At 47.5% G+C, this 14,322-nt stretch overlaps 1 protein-coding gene across 1 annotated transcript; it reads left to right on the top strand.

Annotated features, from left to right (window-relative positions):
* Positions 1-783: 783 nt before the first annotated feature.
* Positions 784-2,387, top strand: LOC123395897 (cyanohydrin beta-glucosyltransferase-like). Its single transcript, XM_045090924.1, has one exon. The coding sequence runs from the start codon at positions 845-847 to the stop codon at positions 2,243-2,245; it is 1,401 nt and encodes a 466-aa protein (XP_044946859.1). The 5' UTR covers positions 784-844; the 3' UTR covers positions 2,246-2,387.
* The last annotated feature ends 11,935 nt before the right edge of the window (positions 2,388-14,322 follow it).

Raw genomic sequence — 14,322 nt, 5'->3', positions numbered from 1 at the left:
GAGGTGAAGGAAGAAGCGGGGAGGTGAAGAAAGGAGGGAGGAGGTGAAGGTCCCTGTTGACGCACCCATGTCCAACGCAGAGGGGGGAGGTGATGGAAGGGGGAAGATGGCGGATGGGGGAGGTGAAGGAAGAGGGGAAGAGGGCGGAGTGGGAGGAGGCAGAGGGGCTACCGGAGACGGCGGGGACGGCGGGCTCGGTCTGGTGGAGGGAATGGGACGGCGGGACGACATGCTAGGCTTGGCGACGGGGGGGGGGGGGGGGGGAGGGTGAAGGAACGAGGGGAGAGGGCGGAGGGGGAGGAGGCTACCTCTCGGTCGGACGGCGGTTGCTCCTATCGGTGGGGATGCGACGAAGGGTAGGTCACGGGCGCGGGGGTGAGGGGAGGCCGAGCGAAGAAAGTGGGAAAGGAAACTTTTTCATGTCAAGCACACTTGTGCAAGCTACCAAACACACCCTTGGATGCTCTCACTTGCCACTTGCCAAGTGTTCCGACAGTCCACGAAGGTAGTGGTTAGGTTGCATGCACCTTGTGCTCCCACGTACCCAAGTCGGCCCCGTCAGGCCTTCGCCCTTAATTGGGATCGTGTGGTCTCGATCGAATCATCACTTACCATGGTCCATCTTCGATCGGTCCCGTGAACGTTAACGGTCTATGAAGCTCACAGTCGTGGCGCTTTTTCCACCACACGCTGCAGCTACCCCCATGGAAAACGAAAGCTAGGTCCAAGTGTCCCTTATATAGTTATATGCCCGCGCACGGGCAGTAAAGTACTAGCAAAGGAACGTACGGACCCTGCCTTAGCCGACGAAGCCAAGTGAAACTATACGCGATCAAACTTAGCCATGGGTTCGGAGCAGAAGCCGCACGTGGTGTTCGTGCCGTTCCCGGCGCACGGCCACGTCGCGCCGCACACGCAGCTCGCGCGCGTCCTCCACGCCCGCGGCTTCCACGTCACGCTCGTGCACACCGAGCTGCACCACCGCCGCCTCGTGCTCGCCGAGGCCGCCGCCTCGCCCGCCTGGCTCGGCGTCGAGGTCATCCCGGACGGGCTGTCGCTGGAGGCGCCGCCGCGGACGCTGGAGGCGCACCTCGACGCGCTGGAGCAGAACTCCCTCGGGCCGTTCAGGGAGCTGCTGCGCGCCATGGCGTGCAGGCCCGGCGTGCCGCCCGTGAGCTGCGTCGTGGCGGACGCGCCCATGTCGTTCGCCTCGATTGCGGCGCGGGACGTCGGCGTCCCCGACGTGGTGTTCTTCACCGCGTCCGCGGCCGGGCTCATGGGGTACTTGCAGTTCCAGGAGCTGGTGAAGAGGGGCCTCGTCCCGCTGAAAGGGGCCGGGTACAAGACCGACGGCAGCCTCGACGCCCCGGTGGACTGGGTGCCCGGGATGAAGGGCATGCGGCTCAGGGACATGCCGACCTTCTGCCATACGACGGACGCCGACAGCGCGCTGCTGAGCATCCACCTCCTCCAGATGCGCGTCGTCGCCGCCTCCAAGGCCGTCGTCATCAACACGTTCCACGGCATGGAGAAGGACGTCGTCGACGCGCTCGCGGCATTCCTCCCGCCCGTCTACACTGTCGGCCCTCTCTCCAGCGTCGTATCGTCGCTCCCGGCGGGAAGCGACGACTTCTCGACCTCCACGGACACGCCGAGCCTCTTTCAGGAGGACCCGGAATGCATGGCGTGGCTGGACGGGAAAGAGGCTCGCTCCGTCGTGTACGTGAGCTACGGGAGCCACGCCGCCGCGGGCGCCGACAAGGTAAAGGAGTTCGCGTCCGGGCTGGCCAGGTGCGGCTCTCCCTACTTGTGGGTTCTGCGGTCCGACATGGCGGCCGGCGTCGAGGTCGGGCAGAACGGGCTCATCGTGCCTTGGTGCGCCCAGGAGGCGGTCCTTGCCCACCCAGCCGTGGGACTTTTTGTTACGCACTGCGGGTGGAACTCCATCTTGGAGACCGTGATCGCCGGCGTGCCAGTGCTCGGTTGGCCAATGATATCCGAGCAGACGACCAACTGCCGGCAGGTAACCACAGCATGGAACATTGGAGCCGAGCTGCCTCAGGAGGCGGGGGGCGATGAAATAGCTGCACTGGTGAAGGAGATGATGGTCGGGGAGAAGGGGATGGAGGCGAGGGAGAAGACGTTGGAGTGGAAGAGGCTGGCTGAAGATGCTACCAAAGAAGGGGGCTCGTCCTGTGCTAACCTTGATAGGTTCGTTGAGGATGTGCTGCTCAAGGGGTTATGATTTTATTTTATTTGTTTATGGTTCATTCTATCAATTCGTTTTGTACCTATAAGTGAACAAGCACGAGTCAGTAGCATGAGCTACTGATGAATGAGCTTCTAATTATCTGCAATTTTAAGAGAAACTGAGCTTCACTTTTTTCCACATATATAATGTTGAATAAGCTGAGTGGCAAATCCAGCCCCTCAAATGCGGGGCGCGTCCATAATGCATACTATAACCGGATGCTTTAAATTAGAAACCTCTAGAAGCAGACTTTCATCCCGCTTTATATATAAAGCAACAACACCGAACAATACAAAGCCGAACGATACAATGTGATGAGATGACTCTCCTACAAAGCGGATCGAAAAATACAACGAAAACCTAGAGCAAACCTAACACCTCACCTAGAACCAAACGAGGACACCAAAACTCCACGACAACGCCCCCACGAGGGTGACGGCGCAATGCGTCGTCGCTGCCGTGTCTGAGCCCAGACAAGGGTTTTCAACCAGAGCCCTCGCACATGAACAAGACCCATGACCACGCCTTCAAGAAGGAAATGACACCCACGGGGGCCGCCGTCGCCGCCGCCAAGCGCAAAGCTTTCGCTTGGAAACTCGCCACTACCACCAGGAGGCACACCTGTTGCTCCCCTCGCGAGAGACAGGCCAACCCTGTCAAATCCGGGCACGACCAGAGCCTGCCAGAGCCATCCCCCCTACCCCCCTGCCGGCCACGCAGTCAAGAGGAGTAGGCATCACTGTCACCACGAGGCCTGCTGGAAAGCCCACCGTGGATCCCGCCATCCGGAGTCGTCGCCCCGGCATCCTCTGACAAATCAACACCGATGCCACAACATGAGGCCGCCTCCCCACCAAGCCACGAGCCTCCACCTCGACCTAGGCAGAGAAACGACCAAGACAGCCAGAGGAGAGCAACCTGCCTGCGGCAAGGGACCTAGTCAAACCCCAACACCGGCGGCCAGCCCGTGTCGTTGGCCAGCTACCAACTAGCACTACCTAGAGACGAGGGGGTCGCCCCATCAGATCTGGCACCTCCAGACCCAGACAGGAGGACCCCGTGGCATCCAGCACCTCCGGCCACCCTATGGTAGCCTAGACCTCTCGCAGCCAATCACCCAACTCTGACGGCTCCCTGCGACATGCTCCGCCTCTCTGCACCAACGCCGAGGCCGCCGCTCCAACCAACAGAATCTAGCCATCTTGCGCTCGTGGTCTAAGATTGTCAACGCCCACTGACGTTGTCACGCAAGTGCCAACACCACTGTGCCGCAGCCACCCCACCCAATAGCACGAAGGATGCTGTCGACCGCGGCCTAAGCTGCCCCGCAGCCCGGGCTACCCGACGGTCGCCCTGAACGCACAAGCAAGCCTACCAAGGCAGTCTCCGATCTGCACTGCCACCTCCACCACCATGTCGGTGTTACCTTGTCGAGTCGCACACATGCCTCAGCCGACCACCGCCCAAGCCAACCGGAGCTCGCGGCACCAACATGCAGCAACCATCGCCAGATGCGGCCGGTCGCCACCCTAAGTCTGCAGCACCACTACCGCCTCCACGCCACCCCTACCCATGAAAGTCATCGGGAGAGACGGTCGTGGGCCTTGCTACCCGTAGCCTCGGCTAGCCGACGGATCTGTTAGAGAACGTTGCATGGGAAACAAAAATTTTCCTACACGCACGAAGACCTATCATGGTGATGTTCATCTACGAGAGGGAATTTCATCCACATACCCTTGTAGATCGTTCAGCAGGAAGCGTTAAGAAACGCGGTTGATGTAGTGGTACAGCTTCGTGATTCAAATCACCGTCTTCCCACGATCCTTCCCACGATCCGTTCCGATCTAGCGTCGAACGGACGACACCTCCGCGTTCAGCACACGTACAGCTCCATGACGATCTCGGCCTTCTTGATCCAGCAAGAGAGACGAAGAAGTAGATGAGTTCTCTGGCAGTGTGACGGTGCACCGGTGTTGGTGATGATCTATTCCTGCAGGGCTCCGCCCAAGCTCCACAGAAATCTAATCTAGAGGAAGAACTATGAGGTGTAGGTTTGAGTTGCACGTGGCAAAGTTGTGTCTCAAACAACCCTAAACCTCAAGTATATATAGGAGGAGTCAAGAGGTGGGGCAAGCCCTTAGGGCGCTGGCCAAAGAGGCCCTCCTTGGGTCGCCGAAGTGGGAAGGGAGGAGTCCTTCTCCAATTCCACTTGGATTAGGACTCCTTCCTTATTTTCCCACCTCTTTTGGATTTTCCACTTTTTCCTCATGGGCTTTCCTTGGATGAATTTTTCAGTCCATTATACCTTATTGCGCATCCAATAAACCCATGTGGATCCCTTGGGGAATGGTGGGCCCACCCAGTGGGCACCCGGAACCCATTCGTCACTCCCGGTACACTGCCGGCAATACCCCGAAAACCTTCCAGAATCCAAACACCAACTTCCTATATATCAATCTTCGTTTCCGGACCATTCCGGAAACCCTCGTGACGTCTGTGATCTCATCTGGGACTCCAAACAACCTTTGGTCACCAACACATATAACTCAACTAACCTAAAACATCATCGAACCTTAAGTGTGAAGACCCTGCGGGTTCGAGAACTATGTAGACATGACCTGAGACACTCCTCGGTCAATATCCAATAGAGGGACCTTGATGTCCATATTGGATCCTACATATTCTACACGGAGTCACAAATCCCAGTCTTGATCCATGCTAACTCAACGGACACCTTAGGAGATACCTGTAGAGCACCTTTACAGTCACCCAGTAACATTGTGATGTTCGATACACACAAGGTATTCCTCTGGTGTCAGTGAGTTACATGATCTCATGGTCATAGAAATGAATACTTGACACGCAGAAAACAATAGCAACAAAATGTCACGATCACATGCTACGTTTATAATTTGGGTCTTGTCCATCACATGATTCTCCTAATGATGTGATCCCGTTATCAAGTGACAACACTTGCCTATGGCCAGGAAACCTTAACCATCTTTAATCAACGAACTAGTCAAGTAGAGGCTCACTAGGGACAGTGTGTTGTCTATGTATCCACACATGTATTTGAGTTTCCAATCAATACAACTATAGCATGGATAATAAACGATTATCATGAACAAAGAAATATAATAATAACTAATTTATTATTGCCTCTAGGGCATATTTCCAACAGTCTCCCACTTGCACTGGAGTCAATAATCTAGTTCACGTCACTATGTGATTTTAACGAATCCAACAACCATACAGTTCTGGGGTTTGATCACGTCTTGCTTGTGAGAGAGGTTTTAGTCAACGGTTCTGAACCTTTCAGATCCGTGTGAGCTTAACAAATCTTTATGTCATCTTATAGATGCTGCTACTACGTGCTATTCAGAAATATTCCAAATATCTACTCTACTATACGAGTCCGTTCTACTACCCAGAGTTATTCGCATCAGTGTCAAAGATTGCATCGACGTAACCCTTTACGACGAACTCTTTAACCACCTCCATAATTGAGAAAAATTCCTTAGTCCATTAGTTATTAGGGATAACTTTGACTGTTGTTTAGTGATTCAATCCTGGATCACTCCATGTACCCCTTGACAGACTCATGGCAAGGCACACATCAGGTGCGGTACACATCATGGCATACTTTAGAGTCTGTGGCTAAGCCATAGGGGACGACCCTCATCCTTTATCTTTCTTCTGCCGTGGTCGGGTTTTGAGTCTTACTCAAATTCACACATTACAACACAGCCAAGAACTCCTTCTTTGCTGATCTATTTTGAACTCCTTCAAAAACCTGTCAAGGCATACATTTCATTGAAAGTTCTATTTAGCGTTTTGATCTATCTCTATAGATGTTGATGCTCAATGTTCAATTAGCTTGATATGTCTCCAACGTATCTATAATTTTTGATGGTTTCATGTTATTATCTTGTCAAACTTTGGATGTTTTGCATGCCTTTTATATATTTTTTGGGACTAACTTATTAACTCAGTGCCAAGTGCCAGTTCCTTTTTTTCCATTGTTTTTGACCCCTTTCAGAGGATATTCTGAAACGGAGTCCAAACGGAAGAAAATCCCCGAAAAGATTTTTTCTGGAACGGAAGAAGATCGGGAAGCATGAGAGCCAAGGCAGGGGAGCCTCGGGGGCCCCACAAGCCCCCACCACGTGGCCAGGGGGGTAGGCCGCGACCCACAGGCTTGTGGACCCCCTGAGCGCCCCTGACCTAGGGGTTGCGCCTATAAATTCCCTAAAAATCCCAAAAAAAATCAGGAGATCATCGAAAGTACTTTTCAGCCGCCGCAAGCTTTTGTGTCCGCAAGATCCCATCTGGGGCACGTCCTGGTGCCCTGCCGGAGGGGGGATTCGGATACGGAGGGCTTCTTCATCAACACCATGACCTATGTGATGATGCGTGAGTAGTTCACCATAGACCTACGGGTACATAGCTAGTAGCTAGATGGCTTCTTCTCTCTCTTGGATCTTCAATACAAAGTTCTCCATGATCTTCATGGAGATCTATCCGATGTAATCTTCTTTTGCGGTGTGTTTGTCGAGATCCGATGAATTGTGGATTTATGATCAGATAATCTATGAATCTTATTTGAGTTTCTTCTGATCTCTCTTTTGCATGATTTCATATCCTTGTAATACTCTTCGAGTTGTGGGTTTTGTCTGGCCAACTAGATCTATGATTCTTGCAATGGGAGAAGTGCTTGGTTTTGGGTTCATACTGTGCGGTGACCTCACCCAGTGACAGAAGGGGTAGCGAGGCACGCATCGTGTTGTTTCCATCAAGGGTAAAAAGATGGGGTTTTCATCATTGGTTTGAGATTATCCCTCTACATCATGTCATCTTGCTTAAGGCGTTACTCTATTTGTCATGAACTCAATACACTAGATGCATGCTGGATAGCGGTCGATGTGTGGAGTAATAGTAGTAGATGCAGAAAGTATGGGTCTACTTATCTCGGACGTGATGCCTATATGTATGATCATTGCCTTAGATATCGTCATGACTTTGCGCGGTTCTATCAATTGCTCGACAGTAATTTGTTCACGCACCGTGGTATTTGCTATTATGAGAGAAGCCTCTAGTGAACACTATGGCCCCCAGGGTCTACTCCACACCATATTTTCAGCCTTACACTTCTTACTCCGTTGCACTTTTCGCCTTCAGATCTCACTTTGCAAACAATCTTGAAGGGATTGACAACCTCTTTGAAGCGTTGGGTGCAAGCTTGTTCGTGTTTGTGCAGGTACTCTGGACTTAACGAGGCCCTCCTTCTGGATCGATACCTTGGTTCTCAAACTGAGGGAAATACCTACTTCTCTTGTGCCGCATCACCCTTTCCTCTTCAAGGTAACAACCGACACAAACCAGAGAAGTAACAAGAAGAATTCCTAGCGCCAAGGAAGGACTTTTGTTGCCGCAGCATAGCTCTATCCAGGTCTTCCTTTGAAAAAGTCCTTTCAAACAACCCTTTATGCTTTACAGAAATTCTACATTACTTCCGATCAACAATATGTCAACAACATAAACTTATCAGAAATTTTATAGTGCTCCCACTCACTTCTTTCGAATTACAAGTTTCTCATAAACCTTGTATAAACCAAAAAGCTTTGATCATCTCACCAGTCCATAGAAGGATCGCTGGAGCTTGCATACTTGTTAGTATCCTTAGGATCGACAAAACCTTCTGGTTGTATCACATGCAACCTTTCCTCAAGGAAACCGTTGAGGAAACAATATTTTGACATCCTATGTGCAATATTTCATAAATAATGCAACAACTACTAACCTAATTCCAACAAACTTTTAGCATCGCTACGATTGAGAAAGTCTCATCATAGTCAATTCTTTGAACTTGTCGGAAACATCTTTGCGACAAGTCGAGCTATTCTTAATGGTGACTTTTGACCATTATCGCATGTCTTCCTTTTAAAGATCCATCTTTACTCAATAGTATTACGACCATCAAGTAGTTCTTCCAAAGTCTGCGCTTTGTTCCCATACATGGATTCTCTCTCGGATTTCATGGCCTCCAGCCATTTGCCGGAATCCGGGCCCACCATCGCTTCTCCATAGCTCGTAGGTTCATTGTTGTTCAATAACATGACCTCCAAGACACGGTTACCGTACCACTCTGTAATAGTAAACGATCTTGTCGACCTACGAGGTTTGTAGTAACTTGATTCGAAGTTTGGTGATCACCATCATCAGCTTCCACTTCAATTGGTGTAGGCGCCACAAGAACAACTTCTTTTGCCCTGCTACACACTGGTTGAAGTGATGGTTCAGTAACCTCATCAAGTTCCAGCACCCTCCCACTCAATTCTTTCGAGAGAAACCTTTCCTCGAGAAAGGACCCGTCTCTAGAAACAAAACACTTTGCTTCCGGATCTGAGAGAGGAGATGTACCGAGCTGTTTTGGATATCCTATGAAGGTGCATTTATCCGCTTTGGGTTCGAGCTTATCGGACTAAAACTTTTTCACATAAGTGTCGTAGCCCCAAACTTTCAAGAAACGACAGCTCAGGTTTCTCCAAACCATAGTTCATACTGTGTCATCTCAATGGAAATACGCGGTGTCCTATTTAAAGTGAATGCGGTTGTCTCTAATGCATAACCCATAAACGATAGTGGTAATTCGATAAGAGACATCATAGTATGCACCATATCAAATAGGGCGCGACTATGACATTTGGACACACCATCACACTATGGTGTTCTAGGTGGCATGAACTGTGAAACAATTTTCACATTGTCTTAGTTGTGTACCAAAAACTCGCAACTCAGATATTCATCTCTATGATCATATCGTAGACAGTTTATCCTCTTGTCACGACGATCTTCACTCTGAAATAGCTTTGAACTTTTCAACATTTCAGACTTGTGATTCATCAAGTAAATACTCCTGTATCTACTCAAATCGTTAGTGAAGTAAGAACATAACAGTATCCACTGTGTGCCTCAGCACTCATTGTATTGCACACATCAAAAAATGTATTGCTTCCAACAAGTTACTTTGTTGTTCCATGTGGTATGATTTTGCATGTCTCAAGTGATTCAAAATCAAGTAAATCCAAACGATCCATCCGCATGGAGTTTCTTCATGCGTTTATACCAACATGTATGGTTTGCATGTCTCAAACATTTCAAAAAATGAGTGAGTATAAAGATCCATCAGCATGGAGCTTATTCATGCATTTTCCACCAACATGACTCAAGTAGCAGTGCCACAAGTAAGTGGTACTATCATTATTACTTTGTATCTTTTGGCACCAATATTATGAACATGTGTAACACTACGATTGAGATTCAATAAACCATTGAAGGTAATTATTCAAGCAAATAGAATAACTATTATTCTCCTTAAATGAATAATCATATTGCAATAAACACGATCCAATCATGTTCATGTTCAACGCAAACACCAAATAAAAACAATTTAGGTTTAACACCAGTCCCGATGGTAGAGGGAGCGTGCGATGTTTTGATCACATCAACCTTGGAAACAGTTCCAACACGTATCGTCACCTCGCCTTTAGCTAGTATCCATTTATTCCGCAGTTTTATTTCGAGTTACTAATCACTTAGCAACCGAAACGGTATCTGATACCCTCGTGCTACTAGGAGTACTAGTAAAGTACACATCAATATCATGTATATCAAACATACTTCTGTCGACTTTGTCAGCCTTCTTATCTACCAAGTATTTAGGGTAGCTCTGCCTCAGTAACTGTTCCCCTCATAACAGAAGCACTTAGTCTCGGGTTTGGGTTCAATCTTGGGTTTCTTCATTAGAGCAACAACTGGTTTGCCATTTCACGAAGTCTCGGGTTTGGGTTCAATCTTGTCAACTTTGGATGTTTTGTTTACCTTTTATATCTTTTTTGGGACTAACTTAATAATTCAGTGCAAAGTGCCAGTTCCTGTTTTTTCTGTGTTTTTGACTCTTTTCAGATCTGATTTGGAATGGAGTCCAAACGGAATAAAATCCCCGAAATAAATTTTCCAGAATGGAAGAAGATCACGGGACTTGAGGGCCAAGGCAGGAGAGCCACACGGGGCCCACAAGCCCTGTAGCCGCCACCAGGGGGCGGCGACTACCAGGATTGTGGCCTCCCTGGCGCCCCCCCTGACCTAGATCTTTCGCCTATATATTCCCTAAAATCCAGAAAAAAATGAGGGCATCCACGAAAACACTTTTCTGCCGCCGCAAGCTTCCATTTCCGCGAGATCTCATCTGGAGACCCTTCCCGGTGCCCTGCCGGAGGGGACTTTGGAGTTGGAGGGCTTCTACATCAACATTATCGCCTCTCCAATGAATCGTGAGTAGTTTTCTTCAGACCTACGGGTCCGTAGTTAGTAGCTAGATGGCTTCTTCTCTCTCTTGGATCTTCAATACAAAGTTCTCCATGATCTTCATGGAGATCTATCCGATGCAGTCCTCTTTGGCAGTGTGTTTGTCAAGATCCGATGAATTGTGGATTTGTGATCAGATTATCTATGAATTATATTTGAGTCTTTGTTGATTTCTTATATGCATGATTTGATATCCTTGTAAGTCTCTCCGAGTCTTGGGTTTTGTTTGGCCAACTAGATCTATGATTCTTGCAATGGGAGAAGTGCTTGGTTTTGGGTTCATACCGTGTGGTGACCTTTCCCAGTGACAGAAGGGGCAGCAAGGCACGCATCGTGTTGTTGCCATCAAGGGTAACAAGATGGGCTATTATCATAGATATGAGATTGTCCATCTACATCATGTCATCTTGCTTAAGGCGTTACTCTGTTCTTTTGGACTTAATAAACTAGATGCATGCTGGATAGCGGTCGACGTGTGAAGTAATAGTAGTAGATGCAGAAAGTATCGGTCTACTTGTTTTGGACGTGATGCCTATAGATATAATCATTGCCTTAGATAACGTCACGACTTTGCGCGTTTCTATCAATTGCTCGACAGTAATTCGTTCACCCACCGTCTACTTGCTTTCATGAGAGAAGCCACTAGTGAACACTACGCCCCCGGGTCTATTCACAACCATCGTTTCCACTTTCACTTTTACTTTGCTCTGTTTACTCTTTGTTGCTTTCAGTTCTCACTTTGCAAACAATATATAAGGGATTGACAACCCCTTCATAGCGTTGGGTGCAAGCTCTTTGTGTTTGTGCAGGTACTTGTGACTTGACGAGATCTTCCATTGGTTCGATACCTTGGTTCTCAAAACTGAGGGAAATACTTACCGCCGCTGTGCTACATCACCCTTTCCTCTTCAATGGAACACCAACGCGAGGCTCCAAGGCCGCGGGGAAATCCTTTGCATATTTGCCAAGGAAGTCCCTAAAGGCGTAGCCGTAGCAGCAGGATTCCTAGCGCCATACCAGGGAAGGTCTGTTGTCGCAATAGCAGAAGGATTTCTGGCGCCGTTGCCGGGGAGGATCAAGTCAAGAATAGTCTCTCTTCAACGTGCTAATTTCTGGCGCAAGGAGGAGAGATCAAGTCATTTATCCAAGTAGGTGTCACAAACTCATCTCTTGCATTTACCTTTTTTTGCCAGTTGGCTCTCTTTTTCCTCTCCCCCACTTCACATTTGCCGTTTTCATTTGCCTTTCTCCTTTGCCTTTTTCTTTTGCCTTTTTGCCGTTTCCTTTTGCCTTTTGCCATTTCCTTTGCCGTTCTCTTTTGCCCGCTTCACTCGCTTACTTCCTGCTCGTTTGTGTGTGGGATAGTCCATCAATGGCTAGACCCACTACTCCAAACGATACCCCTGAGAACGAAGTTCTCAATTTCAGGCATAATGAGGAAGAAAATTTAAAGGACGCTTGGTACCGGATTTGCAATGCTCAAAGTAGATCTACTCGTAAGCAATCCACTACCGTTCTTCTTCGCAGTTTTTATGTTGGAATCTCTCCTTGGAATAGGTATATCCTTGATACCATTGTAGGAGGGAATTTTTTGGGGAGCCATACTGTTGACTCCTATGGAGCTATAATGAATTTGGTTGGCTCACCCCCGCTCATGGTTAATGGAACTACCTTGACCTTGGAACACGTGATGCAAAGGCTTGACACTATTGAAAACAAAATTGCTACAGTTGAACTTATTGAGGGTTTGGATAGAAAGATCCACAATCAAATTACTCAGTATGGATCCAAAGTGGGAATGGTCTTGAAAAAATTAAGGGAGAAGGAACCCATAGTTAATGATTCCTCTAGAATTGGCAAACTAGAAGATGTCATAACCAACTTGGGTTCCGCTTTTGCTGCTCTGCAAAATACTCCAAATCTCACTCTCAAAAATACCGTCAAGTCTGTTTTTGTTCCTAAAGCTAGTGGTGAGTCATCCAATAAAGATGAAGATCTTAAGATGATAAATGATCACACTACTTATGGTTTGAGCACCAAAGATGACTATACGTGATTCCATCACCTTTTGCCTAGCTAAGGGCGTTAAACAATAGCGCGTGTTGGGAGGCAACCCAACAAATCTATCCTTTTTATTTCTGTTTTGTGTTTTCCACACTTTCATAATTCTGTTATGATTGTGTTTTTTGTGTTTATTTTTGCGTTTGTGCCAAGCAAAACCATTATGATTAGTCTTGGGGATGATCGTTTGGTCATGCTGGAAAAGACAAAAACCTTCTGCTCACGAAAAGAATTTTCGTTTTTTTCTATAAGAGCTTATGAGTTGATTCTTTTTGCTTCTGATTTGTACGCAAATTCTTCAGACTGTCGTAAGTTTTCAGAATTTTTGAAGTAACAGAAGTATATGAAGTATACAAATTGCTACAGACTGGTCTGCTGTTAACATATTCTGTTTTTGTTGTGTTGGTTGCTTATTTTGATGAAACTATGGATAGTATCGGGGGGGGGGGTATTAGCCATGGAAGATTGAAAATACAGTAATCCAACATCAACATAAGTAGAATTTAAGTTTGCTACAGTACCTAAGGAAGTGGTGGTTTTCTTTCTTATACTAATGTTATCACGAGTTTCTGTTTAAGTTTCGTGTTGTGAAGTTTTCAAGTTTTGCGTGAAGTTCTTATGGACAAAAATATAAAGAGTGGCAAGAGCTCAAGCTTGGGGATGTCAAAGGCACCCCAAGATGATTCAAGGATGCCGTAAAAGCCTAAGCTTGGGGATGCCCCGGGAAGGCATCCCCTCTTTCGTCTTCAATCCATCGATAACGTTACTTGGGGCTATATTTTTATTCACCACATGTGATGTGTTTTGCTTGGAGCGTCTTGTATCGTAGGTGTCTTTTATTTTTGTTGTGTCACAATCATCCTTGCTGCGCACCTATAGAGAGATACATGCACTCACCGTGATTTTGTCGAGCTTCACTTATATCCTTTGGTTAGACAATTCATCTCATATGTGTTTCACTTATATCTTTTGAGCTAGTTGATTTTGCTCTGTGTGCTTCACTTATATCTTTTAGAGCACGGCGGTGCGTGGCTTGGTAGTTGATCTATGCTATGAAAGTAGTCTCAAAAGGGGTAGTTATCCAAAGGGATATGAAAACTTCCACCTTCATGTGCATTGAATAGTTAGAGAAGTTTGATTCATCTCAATTAGTTTTGAGTTGTGGTTATGGTAATATTGAAGTTATATTAGTAAGGTGTTGTGAATCTAGAAATACTTGTGTTGAAGTTAGTGATTCCCGTAGTATGCGCGTATGGTGAACCGCTGTGTGATGAAGTCTGAGCATGATTAGTCTATTGATTGTTATCCTTTGTGTGGCGGTCGGGATCGCGCGATGGTTTATACCTACCAACCCTTCCCCTAGGAGTATGCGTTGAATGTTTTGTTTCGATTACTACTAAAACTTTTTGCAACAAGTATATTTGTTCTTCATGAATAATGTTGAGTCCATGGTTTATATGCACTTTCACCTTCCACCATCACTATCTTCTTTAGTGCCGTGCAATTTTCGCCGGTGCACGAAACCCACCATTAGCCTCCCTCAAAACAGCCACCATACCTACCTACTATGGCTTTTTCAAAGTGATTCCGAGATATATTGCCATACGACTACCACCATGACATGTCCCACCACTTCCACATTG

This window comes from Hordeum vulgare, chromosome 5H (genome assembly GCF_904849725.1).
Source record: "Hordeum vulgare subsp. vulgare chromosome 5H, MorexV3_pseudomolecules_assembly, whole genome shotgun sequence".
Lineage (NCBI taxonomy): Eukaryota > Viridiplantae > Streptophyta > Magnoliopsida > Poales > Poaceae > Hordeum > Hordeum vulgare.
Note: the sequence above shows the minus strand (reverse complement) of the source record. Positions and strands in the feature narration are given on the sequence as shown.

What these genes read in the sequence shown, in the direction of transcription:
- LOC123395897 (XM_045090924.1), top strand. Translation starts at nt 845, where the DNA reads ATGGGTTCGGAGCAGAAGCCGCACGTGGTGTTCGTGCCGTTCCCGGCG.